The sequence below is a fragment of the Callospermophilus lateralis genome, unplaced genomic scaffold (genome assembly GCF_048772815.1).
Source record: "Callospermophilus lateralis isolate mCalLat2 unplaced genomic scaffold, mCalLat2.hap1 Scaffold_45, whole genome shotgun sequence".
Taxonomy (NCBI): Eukaryota; Metazoa; Chordata; class Mammalia; order Rodentia; family Sciuridae; genus Callospermophilus; species Callospermophilus lateralis.
Window position 1 is genome coordinate 8,106,352 of NW_027514398.1, and position 22,594 is coordinate 8,128,945.

Here is a 22,594-nt window from a genome sequence, read left to right on the forward strand (position 1 = left end):
TTCTAAACTGTTACATAGTGTTTATGTTGTACCTGGTACTCTATGTTAACATTCAGATGGTTTAGAAAATGCAGAGACACTCCACCCCACCCCTTGAGGCTCAGGGGGCCTTCAGCATCACCCCCTCCTTCTCAGAGGGAAGGGGTTATTTCCGTGGCAGACCTGAAGGTCTCCAGACGTGCATAAGGCAGCTGGCTAGGGGGTCGTGGTGCTGAGGACTTCCGTGGCTAGTGAGCATACAAGCATGCCCAGGTCTCCTCTCCCAGCCTCTGCAACTGACTCTCCACTCAGGTCTATCACCGCGGGCAGCATGGACAGCAGCCAATTAGTGCACTCTGGCTGGCTGAGGAAATCACCCCCAGAGAAGAAGCTGCAACTCTGTGTGAGTACAGGGGGGTACAGGGGTGCTGGGGAATGGGCGGACAGTAGGTGGGGCCAGGCGCCTTCTCTACAGACTCATCCCAGCCAGTCTCCCTGGAAACGCAGCCACTTTCAAAGTTCACATTGTGGGTTTTGGAGGCAAAGTGTGGATTTCCAGGGCAGGGTGCCATAGTTACCACTGAAGATCAGGCTGAAGTTTCAGCAGGGAGCAGCATTCAGCCCTCTTTCCCATGCCCTTGTGGTTACCTCCAGTGGTTCACAGCTGCTGTTGGCCCTGTGCTTGGACCATTCAAGTTTGTTATTTCAGTATTTTTCATCCTGTGAGCAGGGCCTTCTAGTTTTATCCTGAAGCTTAAGCTCTTTAAAAGGGGTAATTGTTTTATACCGAGGTAATTTCAGATGCACACTGAGACAGAATTGGTGGGGAGACCCCTTGCACTTTACCTAGACTTCCTGGGTGAACTCATCTTGAAACCCCGTGTTGTGGCCTCATCAGATGCTGACAGCAGCACAGTCAGGGTGCAGAAGGCCTCTGGTGTTGAGCAGCTGGCCTGTCTCCCTTTCTTTTCACCTCTGTTCCTCCCAGTCCTGGCACATCCTTCACCTCTGACAGCCTTGAAGTTGTCTTCTGTGTCTGTGACCTGGTCATCTGATCAGTGTTGCTTCAGTGGACTCAGGTGTTATGTTTCCTTTCAGAGAGTTTCAGCATGAGACTCTGGTGACTTGTCCAAGCTGTTGTGAGTCTGCAGTGTATTTTCTCTTTGTTAAGTGGTATCCTGGTCCATGGATATACCAGTCTCATGCCTTGACCATTGACCCACTCATCTTAGTTCAGGAATCCTTATGGCAAAGTACATTGAACACATTCCCTGTGACTGTATTCTTTTTGAGCATAATGCCCTCGAGTCTTGCCTTTTTCTTTTAGGATTGTTTGTTTTTGTTCTATGTTGAGTTTTGGGAATATCTTATACATTCAAAACAGAAGAACTTTGCTGAAAGTGGAGTTTATATATTTTTTTCTTTTTTCTTTTAGTGGGGAGGGGGATTGAGAATTGAACCCTAGGGCACATTACAAATAATTTACGTCCCCAGTATTTTTTTATTTTTATTTTTAAGATGGGGTTTCAGGAAGTTGTGGAGGCTGTCCTTGAATTGAGTCTTAGGCCATCCTCCTGTCTCTGCCTCCCACATTTTTGGAATGGCAGGCATGGCCACCACATGCAGCTTGCATGTTCATTCAATCTTTAACTTATATTTTTATCCACTGAATCAGGGCTTTCACTGAACAGAAGTTTATTAATTTATTCATCTTCCCTTTTCTAGGTTTCATTCCATTGTCAAATGTGGGAATGTTTTGCTTAACCATAGGTTCTAAAGATTTCCTCATTTACTTTAGTTTTGTTTTCATAAATGTCATGGTTTGGGTCTAGAATGTCCCCCAAAGCTCAGGTGGCAGTACTTAAGTTTTAAGAGGTGAAAAGTCTGGATTATAAGGACCCTGACTTCCATCAGTGGATTAACCATTCTAATAGATCAATAATTTGAATGGAGCAGGCTTGTAGGCTCATAATAGAACACCTGCACAGCATGTGTGAAGTCTTGGTTTCCAGCTCCAGTATCAACAATAAAACAAATTAATGACTTGAGTGGAAGTAATGGGAGGTGTTGAAAAAGAGAAGCACATCAGGTTGTCTGTAGAAAGTGGGTCTCAGGCTGTGGCCTGGAGGATTGTAAGGTCCCTTACTGTCTGTCCATCTTTCTCTATGCCTGCTTTCTGGAGACCAAGAGCTGAGCACCTTTCCTATTTCATGCCCATTCACCAGGAGGTTTCTGCAGTAGAGTTGGCTGACCACACTCTGCCACCATGAGTCAAAATAAACCCTTGCTCCTCAGAGTTGCCCTCCTCAGGTATTTTGGTCACAGTGACGAGGAGCTGACCAACACCCTGTGCATCTGTGTTGTGTTTTCTCTCAGGTCCATGGCCCACTTTAATATTTGTATAGGGATCGTGACTTAGCTCATTTCCTTTTTGCTAGTGAATGATACCTGTTGCCCCTGATACCCATTGTGGACCAAGCTGCCTTTCCTTCACTGAATTGCTCTCTTGGCTTTGTGCAAAGCTGTCTGACACATTTCTCTGGCTCTCCTGGTGCTCTTTTTCAGTCTATTGACCCTGTGTCTCTACCTCTGTCATTGGTTATGGTTGGTCTTTATGCCTGTGGAGACGGGATGAGTCTGGAAGTCTGGTGGACCAACTCCTCAGCTTATTTTTGTTTTTAAACTATTTTAGCTGTTGTCATTCTTGTGCCTTATCAATACAAAGTTGGCAGTGATGTTGTTTTTGTCCAAAAAGTCTTGATGTGATTTTGATAGGGATTTCTTTGCTCCATGTTTCCTGGTCCTAAGTTTTTCCTACATCAAATGGTGTTGTGGCTTTTGCCTTAATCATCAAACCAGAGTTATAAGACCTGTTGAGAGGAGTGCTTGTTATGTCAACATACACTTCTGTTTGTTAGGTGCTTTCTTCCTGCTAGTCCCTCCTCTCATCAGTCTTTTCTGGACAGAAACTTCTTATGACTCTTCCATGGAGCAGGTTTGCTGGTGGCAAGTCATCTGTTTGCCCTCACTGGAAAATGTCTCCCTTATCTCTTCATTCTGAAGAGTATTGTCAATGGATGGGGAATTATGAGAGCTCTTATCTTTTTGAAATTGAAAAATGTTTGCCAGTTTCCTTTGGTATTCATCTTTGTGATGAAAAGTTCATTGTCATTCAAAAGAGTGGTAGTGTAGAAAATAGTTTTCCTGTGAAGAGGACTAGAAAAATTGGGTCATATGTGGAGAGGACAATTCCATCATGTCAAGCCTGTGTTGTTTTATTCTAGGATAGGAGAGGTTTGGTGCCATGAGCAGACTGCAGGTTCCACACTCCCTAGCCTTAACTTAGAGACCCAGGAGAAATGTTGAAGCACTTGGCATGGTGGATGATGACCATGACTGGAATCCCAGCAGCTCAGAGGCAGGAAGAATACAAACCCCAGGACAGCCTGGGAAACTTAGGGAGACCCCATCTCAAAATCAATTTTAGGACACAAACCTTTGAAGTAATGAGTGAATTTCTTACTTGTCTTTACTCCTTCCTGGTGGGATTCAGGCCTGGAGGAGATGCTGGTTCATCCTGAGGAACAGCCAGGAAAGCAGTGACCCAGCTGTCCTGGAACACTACAAGCATGACCAGTCCAAGAAGCCCTTGTGGATCATCAACCTGGACCTCTGTGAACAGGTGCATGCATATGTGACCTTTCATGAGAAGGGGCTACCAGGTGGCTTTGTGTTTGACATCCAGACCAGGGATCGAACCTTTTACCTTGTGGCACAGACAAATATGGACATGCATAAGTGGGTGCAGAGCATCTGCCAGGTCTGTGGCTTCCAGCGGCTGGTGCAGAGCAAAGGTACAGAGAAATTGACCTTCTCTGGAGGCTGAGATGGCTCTTATGTTCCCAGAAATTGAACTCAGGTCCACTGGGCCGCTGAGCCATATGCCCAGCCCTATTTTGTATTTTATTTAGAGACAGGGTTGCACTTAATTCCTTAGCCCTTGCTTTTCCAGATGCTGGCTTTGAAATTGCAAACCTCCTGCCTCAGCCTTCTGAGCCAATGGGATTACAGGGTGTGCCACCATGCCCATCTCCTCTGTGATTATTATAGTTGAAGAAACCTGGGGTGCTCCACATCCACCTTGGAGAAGACAGGTGAGGGAGGAATGGTAATTTACTTTTGGATTTTGATGAAAAGTTTCTTTTTGGAGTGGTCAGCCAGTCTGCACATTGTAGTGACATATAAACAGTTGTATGAATGTACTAAAAATAACAGAATTTTATATTTTGAAATAGTGGCATTTATGACATGTGAATTACATATAATTTTTTTAAAGAATTTCTTCAGGCTACTGAACACCAACCTTTTCAGGACTTGGGACCTGCTGGCTGGACTGTGCCCTGAGCAGGAAATCTTCAACTCTGCAAAAATGCAGAGTTAGGGAGTGAAGAAGTACAAGGGCTGCAGTCATACCAGCCCTTCTTGCTGTAGTACTGAGGTCCTGTGAGTTTTGAAAAGAGGGAACTGTGTTTTCATATTACACCAGGCCTTAGAAAGTGGGTGGGCAGGTGGGCCCGGGGTCAAGTGCTGCTGTGGAGCGCTGATTCTCATCTTCCTTGGGGAAGCATCATGAGCCTATTTCCTCTATCATTTCATGAAGAGTATCTCAGCTTTTCATTCAGTTTTAAATTACCTTGTGTGATCTGTGTGGTGGGAAGCTCCTTGGTTCTCCATGCATGTCTTCCACCACGTTGTATCTGATGCTGCTGCACATCTGCTCAGCTGACTCCAAAGTTAGTTGATTTGGGGACAGCTTGGTGTAGGGACAGATGTCAAGCCAAACAGTATTTGTTAGTTCATTGCCAGGGCAGGGACACTGGCTTGGGTACCAAGGGCTCAGTGAGGTGAGGTTTTACACAATCAGGAAGATTGGTAATGGAATGATTGAGTAGTTGGTCAGTATCATTGTCTTCTACAGAGTGTATTCCCTTGGGCCCTTGGATTCGTGTTCATGAGGGGATGTTCTGTTAGCTAGCTGCAGGTTCAGTTACTACATGGAGGACATTAGTGGCATGTGAGAACTTCAGAATTCTGAGGTGTTTCCAGAAGAGAGCAGGTGATATGTCCTCCTTCTCAGAGTAGAGTCTAGAATGTTTCCCTTTAGCAGCTTCTTTTTGTGATGCTGGGGATTGAACCCAGAGCCTTGTGGATGTGAGGCAAGTAATCAATCAACTGAGCTATATCCCCAGCCCAGCAACTTTCTTAAAAAGTGCACAGTGGCTACAAAACCCTCCACCTTGTCACCACTCATGTTTCCCAGCTAAGCTGGGAGTTCTGAAGGAGTAAGGAGTCAGCATCTGACCTCTGTTCATGGAAGAGCCTATTTTCTTAATGTTTCTGACACGAGTTTCCGGTTTTCTATTAAGGTAACTGTACTTATTCACTGCCTTACTCTGAACTTTTGCAGAGCTGAACATCTTTCTATTGGCCTGGGCTGTGTTTTCATAGGTACTCCACTTTCTTTGCCTCAAACTCACTTGAGGAGCCCCCTTGCCTGGCTTGGCCTTTGGAGAGCTTTCCAACATCTTTTCTCTGGATCCACCCCTGTGGTTGGTGAGGAGAAGCCTACACTCACACCATCCCTCCACAGTCACAGAAGGATGTGAGAGCAGCCCTGCCTGGAGCTTCTCCCTGAAACCAGAGACATAATATAAATCCAACTAACAAATTTTAGAGCTAGCCAGGACTGACTCCAGGACATATAGCTGGGTGACAGTGGAATTCTGCCTCAGCCAGCTATGATTTTAAGTTGTGATACCTGGCCTGTTTGAACCTGACCTCTGCCTGAGTGCATCAGCCTCTTTGTACTGGAAGCTCCCCCTGAAACCTTCCACTAGGTCCTGCCCTGACCCTGGCTCCCTCCTCACTGACCCATTTGGCTCAGCATTCTGAGGTGAAAATGCTGAAAATCACATCACCTCCCAGAGAATATGAGCAAGTCTTTGACAGAGGTTCTGACTCTTTCTGTAAATTGGATCAAATACTCTCTGCTCTCACCCAATGCTTCAGGCATGCATCATGGGGTCTTTAGAGAGCTAGAGTTGGTATTCCTGAAAGATGGTTCTGTGGAGGAAGAGAGCCTGTATCTCTCAATCCCATGAGACACTTCCTGCAAGGTCCCAGCAGACACACCCTGGTATCATTCATTTCTTAAGGGATACACAAGGACCCACCAAAACACTTGTTTCACTGAAAAGATTTTTTGTGGCATTTGGGATCTTTTTTGTTCACAAAACTTTTGTCTTGGGGCTGGAGTTATAGCTCAGTGGTAGAGCACTTGCCTAGCATGTGTGAGGCCCTGGGTTCAATTCTTAGCACTTCACATAAATAAATATATAGACTAAAGGCCCATCAACATCTTAAAAAAAATTAAACAATTTGTCAATTCTATTTTTGAGATGGTCTCTTCAGGTTTTACCTAGGCTGGCCTGAGCTTCTGGACTTCAGCCTTCCTTCCACCTTAGCCTCTTGAGTACTAAGACAAGAAGATGTTCCTCCTCACTCAGTCATCTCTTTTTAAGCCTTTGAGCCAACGCTGTACTTTTTATTTTTTTTGCCACTTTCCTGTTGCTCACATAACCCACAAAAAACACCCAAGATAAAGCCTGAAGGATCAAGATGAGATTGGGAGGGACACAGTTTGAGTTCAGGTAGCAGGAAACAATTTTCTGACAGCTCTTCCCTTTGTAAAGAGTCTGGGAATGATGCTCACAAAGGAGAAACAGTTACCATAACAAATATGAAGATTTCATATCACATGTGGGGTTTGTTTCTGGGATTGTTTTGGAGAGTGCTTTTCTGTCTCTGGGGTATTGCAGGGATAGGCAGGAGGGACCTAGATCACATACACAGCAGGGTACATTCTGTGACCTGGTTGAGGAGGCTTATTAAGCATAGCTGGTATCAATATGGGAGTCCTCCCTGCCTAAGGCTGACCACACACCTTGGGGCTACTTCAGAGCCGAAAGAGATACATGACCAAAGAATTATCATGCTTGCATGGAGGGCAGGAATATGTAAGGTGCAAAGGTGTGCCTTGGTGTCACCATGATTCTTAATATCTGTCCTTCTGAGGACCCACTTTAGGACATGGCCACCTTTTCAACTGTCCTTATTTATTTTTTTTTTTTTTTTGGTACTGGGGATTGAACCCAGGGGCACTCTACCACTGACTCATATCCCCAGTCCTATTTTGCATTTTATTTATATACAGGGTCTCACTGAACTGCTTAGCACCTTTAGGTTTCTGAGGCTGACTTTGAAATCTTGCTCCTCCTGTCTCAGACTCCAAAGTCACTGGATTACAGGGGTGTGCCACTGTGCCTGGCCCCACCTGTCCTTACTTTTTATCCACAGACTCCCTGACAAATGATTCCTCAGCCAGTCAGCACTCCATTCCATCAAGACCTCAGCTGAACTGCTCATGTCAGCAGCACCTCCAAGAAAATAGACACTCCACCCTAGCACACTGCAGGAAGCCTACGCTGATGACATGCAGCTCCTCTGTGGGGGAGGAAGGACAGCCCAGAAGGTCCTCCAGAGCCCCACAGGAGTTCCTCCACCAGTACCTCCACTTGGACCAGTGTATGAGCCATGGCCCATGGAGTGCAAGGTAGGGATAATTGTCAGGGGCTCCTGTGTCCCTGCCTTAGGGCTTTAACATGGGACAAGCATGGTTCTGTGACCACACTACCTTAGGAGCGCCTTGGCCCCTGATTTATGGCTGTAACATGGGACAAGCATGATCTCATGACTACACCAGCCCAGGGGCTCCTGTGTCCCTGCTTTATAGCTGTAAGATGGGATAAGCATGGTCCTGTGATCATATCATCCAGGGGCTCCTGTGTGCCTGCTTCATAGCTGCAAGATGGGACAAACATGATCCCATGATCATACCAGTCCAGGGGCTCCTGTGTCCCTGCTTTATAGCAGTAAGACGGGACAAGCATGGTCCTGTGACCATACCACCTTAGGGGATCCTGTGCCCTTGCTGTAGAGGTGTAACAGGACAAGCATGGTCCCAGGTCCACACCAGCCCAAGGGCTCCTGCATGCCTTCTTTAGCTATAAGATTGGACAAGCATGGTCCTGTGACCACACCAGACCAAGGGCTCCTGTGTCCCTTCTTTACAGCTGTAAGATGCGACAGGCAGGGTCCTGTGAACACACCAGGCCAGGGGCTCCTGTGTGCCTGCCTTAGAGCTATAAGATATGACATGTTTGGTCCTATGACCACAAAGGCCAGGTGCCCCTGTGCCCCTGCATAAGCTGGAACAAACATGTCCAGTGACCACACCAACCCTGGGCTCCTGTGCTCCTGCTTTGCAATTGTAAAGCCCAGTGAGAAGACATCTCTTCAGGTAAGCACACAACAGAATATGATCTAAATTAACCTTCACAGTTCCTTGGCAGTAGCAAGTGATGATTGGGTCCCTGAAAATGTCCTTTTGTCAAGAATTACAAACATATCAGGGTCTGGAGTTTCAGAACTGAAAACAAAACCTGGCTGCCTTACCCTATGCTGGTAGAAACCAGTCCTACCTTGCTTCTGCTTAGAGCTGTGCCATTTCTTGTAGTGACTGGTATCCACAAGTGCTGTTTAGATTGAAAATATTTAAATTTAATGAAATTTAAAGTCCAGAGTCTGTCCAGGCAGAATGGCTTATATCTTTCTTCCCAGAGGCTTAGGAGGCTGAGGTAGGAGGATGGTGAGTTGAAGCTAGACTTAGCAACTTGACAAGGCCTTGAGCAATTTAGTGAAATAATGTCTTAAAACATAAACAAATGGCTGGGTAATGTAAATCTATGTTTAAGCACCCCTGGGTGCTCTCCCTGGTATCAACAAATAACATAACATAAAATGACATAACATGCTATAAAATAAAATCTTGAGCCTCAATGATAACAGCCACACTTAGAGCACTTGGTGCCTCAGGTGGCTTGTTCCACCTGCATGGACTCCCCGCCAGGAATAGTCCTCAGTTTTCCAGCCCCAGCTGCCTCTCACAGGCACTGTGCCTATAGCCTGCACACATTCCCATTGTTTGAGCAATAAAATCCACGGAGCTGCTTGGCTCTGTCAAAGCTAATTCTGGTTTGCTCCCAGAGCCAGCAGATCTCAAGTCATGCTTCTTATTAGTTGACCTAGAAATATTTAATTTATGTTACAAAGATTAAGGCAGATTGAGGTGGCTCACTTCATGTCATCTGTGGGAATGTTTTCATACACAATCTTTCTTGAGCCACCAAACCCTGGGCCTTGATCACATTTCACAGACAACAGTGTCCAGGGCAGGGCAGGTTCCATTGCAGCATGGTCTCAGGTTGGGGATTCTGGCTCCTGGAGTAGGGGCTATACCTTATATTTGTCCTCATTTTACTAATTTGTTTTGAGACAGGGACTCACTGTTGCCAAGCCTGACCGAGGATTTGAAGTCCTCTGTGTAAGAACCTTGAGTAACTGGATTACGCACACACACCACTGAATTCAGCTTAGACCCCATCTTATGGTACCTGATCCCCCGGAAGAACCCTGCACCTTTCTTCTGATGGTCCACAGCTCAACCTCCAGCACTCATGGAAAGGGGGGCTAAGTCCAGGACGAGAGGGCCAGCAAGTTAGGGCCCCTATACTAGGCAGCTCCCTGGTCCTGTGTGGAGGGTCACTGGGGCTTCTGCTCAGTCATGGTGAGGTCCAGATTCAGGTTCTGTCATTGTCTGCAATTTTGTTCACTTTGTCAACTCTTTGACCTCATCTTCAGAATGGAAAGAGCTAATGCAATGCTTTCCCAGGACCATCAAGTAGTCCATGACAGATCAGTCCTGTGTCCTGCTGTTCTCAGGCTGTATCCTCTCCCATTAATCGCCAAGGAGTGGAGAGTTCCAGGTTTTAAAATCACATTTCTATACAAGGTACTTAACATTTATGCCTTGAAACTAATGTTCATGTCATGCCCCTGAGGATTTGTGGGATGCTCCTTTTGATGCAGGCAGTTGGGGGTCCTGAGACCCACCTTCCTGGGAGTGACAGACATCACTGTTAAGCTTGCTGCAGATCACACCTAGTGCAGAAATGCCAACACAATGTTGGCACTGCACTACTCACTCTTGAGACCCTGCTCATGGGTAGGGCAGATGTGCCAGTGTCCCTGCTGGAGCAGGAAGTCAGGGCCCTCTCTGTGTCTGCTTCCTCTGTAAACCTCTGTTAATCTTTCCAGCTGGAATTCACCTCCTCTATGGATTACCCTAGCCAGATTTTTTGAGACAATAGTGAACAAACCCAAGGTCTTGTGCATGCTATGCGAGCATTCTACTGCTGAGCCACACCCCAAGACTTTTTAAATTTTTATTTAGGAGAGAGGGTGTCACACGGTTGCTCAGGCTGGCCTTGAATTTGAGATCTTTCTTCCCCAACTCCTTCAGTAGCTTGGAATACTGGTGTGGCCCCTACTCTAGCCAGTTTTGATGATCTTTCAGAGAAATTGAAACTTTCTACCCGGTATTATGGATTTTATGTTACTGTTACAGCTCTGGGAAGATAGGAACTCAGGACAGATGATAGATGAATGATAGACATATGGTCCATGCCATAGAAGGAGTGTGGCAGAGGACCTGTACCTACACATTGCTGGGCCCAAGGACTCAGTCTTTCAGGGTTATCAGATGCACTAGCAAACTAGACATTAAAAAGAGAGTCTTCTAGGATAGAGAGTAAGATAACACACAAGTAGATGGTTGGTTGGGAAGTTATCTCAGTTTTCAAAACTGTGTGAACAGTAGAGACACCAGGATGCCCAATCTTTAAAGCTGGGCTATGATTCATCCTTCTCCAGAACCTAGTGAGGAATCATCCCTGATGGCAGGGGGCAGATTGCAGATGGCAAGGGACACACCTACATGCATGATAGCCACTAAATATATTCACCTCCTCTTTGAGTGAAATGACACAACCTGTGGTGAGACTTCAGGTGGTGAACCATGTGTCACAAGGGAAGACCCACGAAGAGTGCAGTGTGACCTAAAACAAGCTACATTTGTAGGAGCAGCAGGAGGCTGGCCCCTGCCTGCCATATGGATGTTCCTGTTTGTGCTACCCTGGGCTCTGTCTCCTGTTGCTGCCTTCCTTATGCTCTAGCATAACCATGCAGAGTCTTGTTCTTGACATGATTGTGATTTTTCTCTGATTCTGCTCTTTGAGAGCAAAACAGCCCCCAGGGTCCATTACCAAGCCATACAGCAAAGTCTGGGACAAAGATTAACTGGCACACCCAGGCGAGACAAATACAGACGCTCTCCTGCAGAAAGAAAAATGTCCATTCTCCAAAGAATTATGACAACCCAGAGTCCACACAGCATGCCAAACACAGCATTCAGGACAGAATGCAGACTTTCCCAACATACAGAGATGAAGTGATATAAAAATCGTTCTTAAAGGAAGGGTCAGAGGCCAACCAGACTCCAGTTGTCAGATGCTCACTCTAAAGCCCTGTTTAACAGCACTCCACATGAGAAAGGAAACCACTCCTGAGATTAATGGAAAGATGGAGAAACCCCCCAAAGTCTGTTCTGTGAGAGGACCCTTAAGGTATGTAAAAACAAAGATATTCTGAGGAGAAAGAGAGGTGAGAGAGATTCCAGGAGATCTGCCTTGAGGGCATGATCAGGGTACTCTTCAGGCAGAAGCAGGGGACCAGAAGGAAAGGTAGCCCCAGGAGTGTTCATGACATAAGACGGAGAGAGCCAACTTCCTCTAAGTCCTCCAATTCATTTACCATTGTTTTGCATACAGGACACCTATGAAAAGTGAGCAACATATGCATCATTGATGGTCACTTTGAAATAAATGCTGTATTCTTAGAGTTCTCTTCTATTGATAAAAGTAATAGGAGAATGGTGGCAGCATTTGAATATATATATATTCTTTTTCCATGTATTTGGAAAATACATATAAAAGGTATATATCACTAGCATGTGATTGTAATGCACCTGTGTTCATTTCATTGAAATATTCACAAGACTGAAAATCTAGGGGACTTAATGGATTAAAACGTGTATGGAAAGCAAAATTAATAAATTATTGAGTGAGGCTTCCTCTGGTTTTCTTTCTTCTTGGCTCCCTCACCTTCTGCAGCCACATGAGGCCCCTGTGACACATTGTCCATTTATCTTATGTAACTTCATGTCATGTTCATTTTTTCAGTTCTGGCAATTGAATCTAAAGGAGCTTGAGTTATACCAAGCCCCTCTTTTATCATTTTTTATTTGTTCTTCTTAGTTATACATTAGAGTAGAATGTATTTTGAAATATATATATATATATATATATATATATATATATATATATATATATATAAAAGAACTTCTCATTCTTCTGGTTGTATATGATGTATGATTACATTGGTTATATAATCATGTATGCATATAGGACACCCCTTCTGTATAAATTTTGAGACAGTCTCACTATATTGCTGAGGCTGCATTGAGCTTGCAATCCTCATGCCTAAGCCACCTGAATGCTGGGTTTACAAGTAAGACCACCATGCTTCAGCTTGGGGATCTTCATTTAATGAGAGACTCTATTGGCTTCAAATTTCAAAACTAATTTTCTTTTGGCATGAAAAGAGTTCCATTCTACAGCCTCCTGTCCCCAGTTGATTCTGATGGGCAATAAACATTATTTTTGTTCTTAATTCTTTCTCCTTCTGAATTACTTTAACTTCTTTATAAAAAATAACCTTTGAAGGGCTGCTGTTGTGGCTAAGTGGTCAAATGCTCACCTAGCATGGGTGAAGGATTGGATTCGATCCCCACCACTACATAAAAATAAGTAAATAAAAGTAATGATAATGTGTCCACCTACAACTAAAAACAATATTAAAAAGTAAACTGTGAAAAACACAAAATAAGGTTGACTATCGTAATCACTCACAGATGTTGATGTGTGCCTGGGACATAAGGAATGCAGAGGCCTAGGGAGGCCAGTGAAGCCTGGGAACAGAAGTGGAGCTTCCAACCATCAAGGGCTCATGTTGACAGAAGACAGCACTGGCCTGCACGCCTGCCTGTCTTCTTACACACTGGTGGCTACTTCTCTATGTGACCTGAGAACTGAGGAGTTTCCACTAGGCAGATATTCTGTGGGTAGGCCTGAGAGGCCCTGGCCCTCTAGAAACAGCTGCACCTTGGTATGTTTCTGAGATCTCAGGTGCATCAAGACCCTTGAGGCCTCCAAAAGCTGAGAGATGCTATTGTGAATATTGACTTTCTTTCACACAAACAAAATCCTATTAAAAATCCTAACATAAAGGATGAAAAAAGAGACCTGGAAATCAGAATCTTATGTTCCAGTTCCCCAAACCCATATTGAAACAAAATTCTTGTGAAGCAGAATAAATTATGTAGGGGAAGGAACAAGGTTCCCAGAGGGTGCTGCCCAGGAGAAGGACTGGATAATGCGCAACCTGACAGAGTCTTGTGTATTTGTTCTTCTTTACCACTTGAGTTTAAAAAACAGTGATCCACACCTTTTCTAAACTAAATACAGTTCCCAAATGGGAAACTTTGCTTTAGATTTTTACATTTTATGGAGAGGTATTTATCCCTCTGAATGCCTCTTCATAGACTGTAACTCATGATAGAAAACAGATCTGTGACTTGGTTCAGACATCTTCTAGTGTACTGAATTCTAGCCTGTGAGCTGGATCCTGTGAACACTTAAAGGTGGCAGTGCTTGCTGGATGCTCTCTGACACCATATCAGGTTGCTTTCAACCTCTCAATATTTGCCTTCCAATGTGTCTCCTCCATGTGGTCTAACAGAGCAACCAAGTAGTGTGAGTGGCTAGGGGAAACCTGCTATGGTGCAGGAAAGAGTGATCCACAGTGAGCAATCTTGCAGTGTGAGGGTTGTGTGAACACCCTTCTGGAGTGCAATGATGACAGTGTGAGGGGTGTTTCTAAACCTGCTGGGGTGCAGAGAAGGATGATGCACAGTGAGCAAGAAGACAGTGTGTCTAGACCTACTGGGTCTAGACACATCCCACACACTGCCTGCTTGTGAGAAAGCAGTCAGTGTGAGGGGTGTGTCTAGACCTGTTGGGGTACAGGAAAGACAGCCACAGTCAGCAATCAGATAGTGGGAGAGTTGTGTCTAAACCTGCTGAGGTGCAGGGAAGACTGACACTCAGTAGCAAGAAGGCAGTTTGAAGGTTGTGTGGACACCCTTCTGGGGTGCAAGGGTGTCAGGAAGTGTGGGGGGTGTGTCTAGAACTGCTGGGGTGCTGGGAAGGCTGATGCACAGTGAGCAATCAGGCAGTGTGAAGGTGTGTCTAGACCTGCTGGGGTGCAGGGAAGACAGCCACAGTGAGCAAGCAGGCAGTGTGAGGGGTGTGTCTAGTCCTGCTGGGGTGCAGGGAACATTGAGCCACAGTGAGCAAGCAGGCAATATGAGGGGGGTGTCCAGACCTGATGGGGTGCAGGAAAGACAGCCACAGTGAGCAAGCAGGGTGTGTGGGATGTGTCTAGACCTGCTGGGGTACAGGGAACACTGAGCCACAGTTAGCAAGCAGGCAATTTGAGGGATGTGTCTAGATCTGCTGGGGTTCTGGGAAGACAGCCACATTTACCAAACAGGCAGTATGAGGGGTGTCTACTCCTGGTGAGGTGCAGGGAATACTGAGCCACAGTGAGCAAGCAGGCAATGTGAGGGGGGTTTCTAGACCTGCTAGGGTACAGGGAAGACAAGCACAGTGTGCAAGCAGACAGTGTAAGGGGTGTGTCTAGACCTGCTGGGGTACAGGGAACACTGAGCCACAGTGAGCAAGCAGGCAATTTTAGGGATGTGTCTAGACGTTCTGGGGTTCAGGGAAGACAGCCACATTTACCAAGCAGGCAGTGTGAGGGGTGTCTACTCCTGGTGCGGTGCAGGGAATACTGAGCCACTGTGTGCAAGCAGGCAGTGTGACGGGTGTTTCTAGACCTGCTGGAGTACAGGGAAGACAAGCACAGTGTGCAGGCAGACAATGTGAGCGGTGTGTCTAGACCTGCTGGGGTGCTGGGAAGACAGCCACGGTGAGCAAGCGGGCAGTATGAGGGGTGTGTCTAGACCTGATAGGTGCAGGGAAGAAAGCCACAGTGAGCAACCAGGCGTGTCTAGACCTGATGGGGTGCAGGAAGACTGACACTTAGTGAGCAAACTGGCAGTGTGAGGGGTTTCTAAACCTGTTGGGGTGCAGAGAAGACAGCCACAGTGAGCAAGCAGGCAGTGTGAGCGGTGTGTCTAGACATTCTGAGGTGCAGGAAAGACAGCCACAGTGCACAAGCAGACAGTGTGGAGGTGTGTCTAGACCTTTTGGGGTGCAGGGAAGACAGCCACAGTGACAAAGCAGGAAATGTGTGGGATATGTCTAGACCCGCTGGGGTGCAGGGAACACTGAGCCACAGTGAGAAAGCAGGCAATGTGAGGGGTGTGTCTAAACCTGCTGAGATGCAGGGAAGACTGACCCACAGTGACCAAGCAGGCAGTGTGTGGGATGTGTCTAGACTTGCTGTGGTGCTGGGAAGACAGCCACAGTGAGCAAGCAGGCAGTGTGAGGGATGTGTCTAGACTTGCTGTGGTGCAGGGAAAACAGCCACAGTGAGCAAGCAGGCAGTATGAGGGGTGTGTCTAGACCTGCTGGGGTGCTGCAAGGAAGACTGACCCTTAGTGAGCAAACAGGCAATGTTAGTTATGTGTCTAGACCTACTGGGGTTCAGGGAAGACAGTGACAGTGAGCAAGTATGCAGTGTGTAGGGTGTGTCTAGATCTGCTGGGGTGCATGGGACACTGAGCCACAGTGAGAAAGCAGGCAGTGTGAGGGGTGTGTCTAGGCCTACTTGGTTGCAGGGAAGACAGATGCAGTGAGCAAGCAGGCAGTTTGATGGGTGTGTCTAAACCTGCTGTGGTGCTGGGAACACTGAGCCACCATGATCAAGCAGGCAGTGTGACTGGGGTGTCGAGACCTGTTGGGGTGCATGGAAGGCAGCCACATTGAACAAGCAGGCAGTGTGTGGGGTGTGTCTAAACCTACTGAGGTGCACAGAAGACTGATCCTCATTGACCAAGTAGGCAGTGTGAGGGTTGTGTCTAAACCTGCTGGGGTGCAGGGAAGACAGCCACAGTGATGAAGCAGGCAGTGTGAGGGGTCTTTATAGACCTGCTGGGGTGCAGAGAAGACTGTTAATGAGCAAGCAGGCAGTGTGAGGTGTGGGTCTAGAACTCATGGGGTGCAGAGAAGACAAACACAATGACCAAGCAGTCATTGTGAGGTTTGTGTCTAGACTTGCTGGAGTGCAGGGAACACTGGGCCACAGCTACCAAGCAAGCAGTGTGAAGGGGGTATCTAAACCTGCTGGTATTCAGGGAAGACAGCCACAGTGAGCAATCTGGCAGTGTGAGTGGTGTGTCTAGACCTGCTGGTTTGCAGGGAATACAGGCACAGTGAGCAAGTAGGCAGTATGAGATGAATGTGGACATCCTTTGGGGGTGCAGTGAAGACTGACCCTCTGTCAGCAAACAGGAAGTGTGAGGGGCATAGAGACACCTGCTGGGATGCAGAGTAGGCTGACCCAGCTTAACAAAGGTTCATGGGATGGTGAGGCAAACACTGGCTGAGTGTCCAGCTAGTGGATGCACTGGAGTGCAATTCAGGAGAAACATCCCACATGTTTTGAATCATGGGTTTGCAGTTGTATCCTAGGTTGAGAGAAAGTCACAGATGAGCAATACATGTCCCAGGTAGACTTCAGAGCTGCCAGGCCTCAGCCAGCTTCCTCCAGTCCAACCGGGTGAATGGGGCTTTGACAACCCCTGATTCCTTTTTGGAGTCAGTTCTGACCTTCCTTTCTTCCTCTTTCAGGAGTGACAGCTTCTCTCAAAACTCAAGGACTTCATTCCAAATGAGTAGTGACATGGCCAGCCAGAAGCTTTCCCAGGGCAGTGGGCACTGTGTTAGCTGGATCTGTGGTTATGTCCAAGACCTCTGTATCCAGTCCAAGCCTCAGAGGCATAGCCTGGACTTCAGATGTCTCAGTGGCAGTTTCTCCCAGTACCTGACCTCCAACACCCAGACCACAGGCATTCTCACATGTCCTGAGAGACATAGGGAGGATTCATCCTGCTGCACAGCACTCAGAATCACACCACTCTCAGCCTTCCAGATTCTTAAGAAATTCATGATGGATAGATGCCACAGCACCATGGCAGCAGCTGCTTCAGGCAATAATGTCATGGCTATCCCATGCCAATCCCACAACACAAGCCAGGTAGAAACACCGCAGCAGAGCTGTCCTTCGCAGGACCCTGTGGTCAGGAAGAAGGATAGATCATTGTCTTTTGCTGCCACCATACCGAGACACAGAGACTTCCCTGCAGTGTACAGCAGCTTCCTTCCACAAGGTCAGTGTCAACCCCAGCTAGGTCAGGGGAGTGGGAGGAAGGACAGGGTACTCACAGTTTGCTGCCCTTCAGCACCCAGGCCCCAGGCAGACTTTAATCCACCTGTGGTCACTGACATTTGGGATGCAGGCCTTCCATGCCACCCCAGCTGTTTCTAGAAGTTCCTGCTCACTGAAGGAAACAGGCCCTCCTGGTTAACCACAGAGCAGTGTGTCACAGGCTTCATTGTGGCTCAAATCATAGCATTTCATTCACTTATAAATCAAACCAAAGACTCAAAAGAAAATCTACCTCAGCCCAGATTGCAGCCAAACCTAGAAGTACTCATACAACAACATGAGAAATTAAGGGTAATTTCTGAGACACTTACCTCTCTATGGTTAAGTCTGAATTTCTCTTTGAGGTCCTTCTTTCCACTGCCACTGGTTTTCCCTGTGTGCATTCCAGGTCTGTGCGCTCCTCATCTTCTTGATGCAGGAACAGTATCGGGTCCTCCCATTGGCACTCCGCCTGAGAACCTGTGAACCTGCACAGCCTTCTTTCTTCAAACCTGCTGCTTAGGAGAGTTGGGCAGGACAGAGCTTCATCTCCCCTTCATATGAGGCCTGAGATTAGGACACATATTCAGCATCCTCAGAGGCAGAGATGATTCATCTGGTTTGGAGCTCTGTGCTCATGCCCCTGGCCTGGAACTAAGGCAGAGGTTTTTGAAAACAAGCTCCTGCCCCACCCCCCCCACCCCCGCCCCAGAATTCACCTCCAGCAGGGAAGATAAAACACACATATGTAAACCTGTGCCCATGTTTTTAGTATGGCTTGTGGGGGCTGCACAGGCCTCAGACTGATGTTGCCCACTGTGCTGGTCAAGCTGGTTAAGCAGGATTGTAGAGTAAAAGGGGGAAGTGAATGAGAGAAGGGAGAAATCAAGAGGTCTCTGTAGATTTCAACTGGGGCAATCCCTGTATTTAGGAGGGACTTCCAAACTCTCAGTGCTGCGGCAGGATGTGTCAGAGGTGAATCATGTGCTAGAGGATCAGAGCCTGTGTCCTCTGGAGGACTAATAAGACCCAGAGTGACTGAAGGGCATGGAGATGGTCCATGCAGAACTAGCTGGGGCCACGTTGGTCTGATTTCCTTTGTCACAGATACCTTCCCTGAGGCCTGCAAGCACTTTCTACGGGGCATGGAGAGAGCAAGACCCTCTGCTGAGTCCAGGAGCCTTGGAGCTAGCATTCATCAGGTGAGTGGGTTTTGAATGTCTCTGCAGACTGTTTGGACAGGTGTAAGTCCACACCCCAAGAGCTGTCAGTACATCCCCACTGCTGGGAGCTTCCTCAAAGGATCCTGTCTGGGCTCATACCTCAAGTCAGGGCCCTGGTCAGTGCACAGTCCCTAGTCTGGAAGGACTGAGGCACTGGCACCTTGACTCATCTGATGGTCAGAGCAGGAAAGCCTGGGTCCTGCTACTCCCTGCAACAGCCTCATTCACAGAGTCTCAACTAGAATAGGAATGATGCAGCAGAGGATGAGTCAGGTGGAAGGCTCAGATGTGTACAACAAGCCAATTGGTGGACTGAGTACTGTGAAATGCCTGCTTGTATGGCCAGGGCTGAGAAGGCAGCTGAGCTGTTCACCTCCACTGCAGCTTGTGACCTGTGCTGAAAGCTTCTGGGCATGCAACATGGCCCAGAGCCCACCTTTCAGGGACAGGACTGCCCACATAATAATTCCCCTGATCAGCTCTTGGAGGCTGGCAGGGCATGGTGAGGCTGGAGGCACATATAGCCCATGCAGTGTGCAGCCAGGGCTGTCCATGCCCAATGGACCTCAGGGCTGGGTGGACCCAGCCACTAGGAGCATTTTACAGGAGACTTACCCCAGATACTGGATCCAGGAAAGCTGAAAGAGACTTAGACAATTCCCCTATTCCCATTCCCACTTGTCTTCCTGCCTGGTCTCCACATGCTCCACAACACAGTGGTGGCTATATTGACTTGAATACAGATTTTAACCCCCTCCTTGTTTCTTCTGGTCAGTAAAGGCTGTTCCTTCACTGTCTTCTCTTCAGCCAGCAGGAGTGGATATGGGCCATCTGAATCATGCTGCGTCTGAAGATGACTACCTGCCCAGGAGCACAGAACCCTTCACACTGCAGGCCATGCAGAGAACAGGTGGGAATTCCCATAATGTCCGTAATCCCAGGAACCCAGAGAGCCCTCATTTTGGCTCTTATAGCTGCTCATATGAAGCGCTTCCATCACACAAAGGTCTTGTAAGCTATAGTGAGATCCCACCACCCTATGTTGAGTATAGCCTCAAGCTAGGCTGGCAAGGTAAGTCCAGTCTTTCCCTGTCCCATATCTGGAAAATACGCAGGCTCTGTTGCTTTATTAGGTACCATATGGATCCTGGACTTGGGGTTTGGACATTGGGTAAATCACTGAACCTCAGTTGTGTTTCTTATCTGTGAAATAGGGAACATGCCTGCCCCTAGATTTGTGGAAGGAGAACCCCAGTACAGGAACTGGGGCACTGCAGTCAGATATAGCCACTGCATGAGCCAGGAGGAAGGGATCCAAGCACCAGGTCTGCAGTTCCTGGTTCTGTAGGCCAAAGACTACTGACATGGGTCCAGGGGAGGAGCAGGAGCAAGAGCACCAGCAGAAAGAGCCATGAGTCTGGCCAGCAGCCACTTAGTCCCAATGTGTGGAGCTCAAGCTTCAGGGCCTGTGGAGCCACCTTCCTCCAGAGTTGGTTAGCCAGCCTGCCCAGGAGTGTGGGGAGTGGTATCAATGACCAGCTCCACTTCAGATGCAGCCTCTTGATTAGTTTTATAAAATTATAAGCCTGGGAAGAAAAAAAACCTGTGGTTAAACCATGTGTCTCATTTTGGATCTGGACATGTGGGTACCATTGAAAGTAAGAAAAACATATTTGGTGAGAGACAGTGAAGTGGTTTAGACCAAAAAAGATGGCAGTGGTCCTTGCAGAAGGAGTTATCTGGGCAACATCTCTGGCCATAGCTGTTGTCTGGCTGGCAGGGGTTTGTGTGAAGTAAGGTGGGGGTGAACCTGAGCTAGAGCCTGGCCCTGTTTGGCCTTTACATCACCTCATGGTGGGACAGGTCCAGCCTGTGGTTTCCACAATGCCCCTGGATTCTCAGCACTGCATGAGCAGGACCTTAAAACCCCTGTCAATGTCCAATCCCACGTGAGATCTAAGCTACAATTTGTACCGTGGGCCTTCAGCAAGGAGCACGGGAACTCAGCCCCTGGGCCAAACTCTATGTTATGACATTTTCCTCCCCTGCCAGGTCCCACTGATGAATGGCTCAAGCAACTGGAACTTGGATCAGGACAGACCTTGGGGCCTCATCCCCTTCAGGCAGATCATAGGGTTCCCCTGCCTGGCTCACCACCCCCAACTGTGTTCCTGCCCATCCCATTCTGGACCAACTTAGCAAATTCCACATTTGCTCATCATACACTACTTCTGGGCTCTGGTCATGTTGGCCTCCAAAATCTAGGAAATACATGCTTCTTGAATGCTGTGCTACAGTGCTTGAGCAGCACTCGGCCTCTTAGAGACTTCTGTCTATGAAGAGACTTCCGTCAAGAGGTGCCTGAAATGGGCCAGGACCAAGAACTTACTGAAGCCTTTGCAGATGTGATTGGTGCCCTCTGGCACCCTAACTCCTGTGAATCTGTGGATCCTACTGAATTCCAAGATGTCTTCCAGAAATGCATTCCCTTCTTTTCTGGAAACAACCAGCAGGATGCCCAAGAGTTCCTGAGACTCCTCATGGAAAGACTACACCATGAACTCAACAGACAAGGTTGCCGGGCTCCACCAATCTTGGCCAATGATCCAGCTCCGTCTCCACCTCTCAGAGGAGAGACTCTGCTCAAAGAACCTGAGTTAAGTGATGATGATCGAGCCAACCTAATGTGGAAGCATTACCTGGAACGAGAGGATAGCAAGATTGTGGACCTGTTTGTGCGCCAGTTGAAAAGTTGTTGCATGTGCCAGGCCTGTGGGTATCGCTCCATGACCTTTGAGGGTTTTTTTGATCTGTCCCTGCCCATCCCCAAGGAAGGATTTTCTGGGGAGAAGGTGTCTCTGTGGGATTGTTTCAATCTTTTCACCAAGGAAGAAGAGATAGACTTGGAGAATACCCCATTGTGTGACCGATGTTGCCAGAAAACACAAAGTACCAAAAAGTTGACAATACAAAGATTCCCCTCAATCCTCATTCTCCATCTGAACCAATTCTCCACCTCCCAAGGCACCATCACGAAAATTTCAGTAGATGTAGACTTCCCACTGCAGCAAATGAGCCTAGGGGACTTTACCAGTGACAAAACTGTGAACCCTGTTTATGAGCTTTATGCCCTTTGCAATCACTCAGGCAGTGTCCACTCTGGCCAGTACACAGCCCTGTGCCAAAGCCAGACTGGTTGGCATGTCTATGATGAATCTTGTGTCTCCCCTATAAGTGAAAATCAAGTGGCATCCAGTGAAGGCTATGTGCTGTTCTACCAACTAATGTAGGGGCCTTCCCAGTGCTTAGGACAGCCCCTGTAAGCCCTGCCATCTGTGAAACCCTTAAAACACCCTTAAGTCCAAGGGTCCCCATTGACCTGAGCTATCTCTTTTTCTGTATTTTTATTTGGGGAGCAGGGTGGAGTGGATGTAGTTACCATTTTTATTTTTTTTTTTACTAAAAGTACCTTTCCATCTGGAGGCTTCCTTTTCACTCAGCCCTGTGTACAGAGCTTTCCAGACTTCTGCCCATGTACAGCCCCTATGAACTCTGAAACTTAACTTTTTGTGAATAAATTAAGAAAAAAAACATATTTGGGAACCCAAAGAACAATGTGAGGCCGTGCCTCCGTTTCCCCATGTGAGGCTGGAGTGGCCTTGAAGGCCTCCATGAACATATTGTGTGTCCGCCTTTGTGTGCTGTTGCTATTACTGGTCACTGATTTCCTGCTCATGTTCTAGCAAATCCAGCTGACCTGGATTTGTGTGACAGCATCCCCAGCCAGCCATTCTCCTAGTCACCCAGGGCCATTAGAGCATCCATGTTTGGAGGGTTGGTGGGGAGTGACATGGTGGGGCTGT

At 47.3% G+C, this 22,594-nt stretch overlaps 1 protein-coding gene and 1 pseudogene across 1 annotated transcript; both read left to right on the forward strand.

Annotated features, from left to right (window-relative positions):
• Positions 1–244: 244 nt before the first annotated feature.
• LOC143388946 (GRB2-associated-binding protein 2-like) lies at positions 245–20,079 on the forward strand. Its single transcript, XM_076842357.1, has 6 exons — positions 245–382; positions 3,533–3,833; positions 7,396–7,651; positions 16,932–17,470; positions 19,507–19,803; positions 19,946–20,079. The coding sequence occupies exons 1-6, from the start codon at positions 245–247 to the stop codon at positions 20,077–20,079; spliced, it is 1,665 nt and encodes a 554-aa protein (XP_076698472.1).
• A 536-nt stretch (positions 20,080–20,615) lies between these two features.
• Positions 20,616–22,021, forward strand: LOC143388884 (ubiquitin carboxyl-terminal hydrolase 21 pseudogene; annotated as a pseudogene).
• The last annotated feature ends 573 nt before the right edge of the window (positions 22,022–22,594 follow it).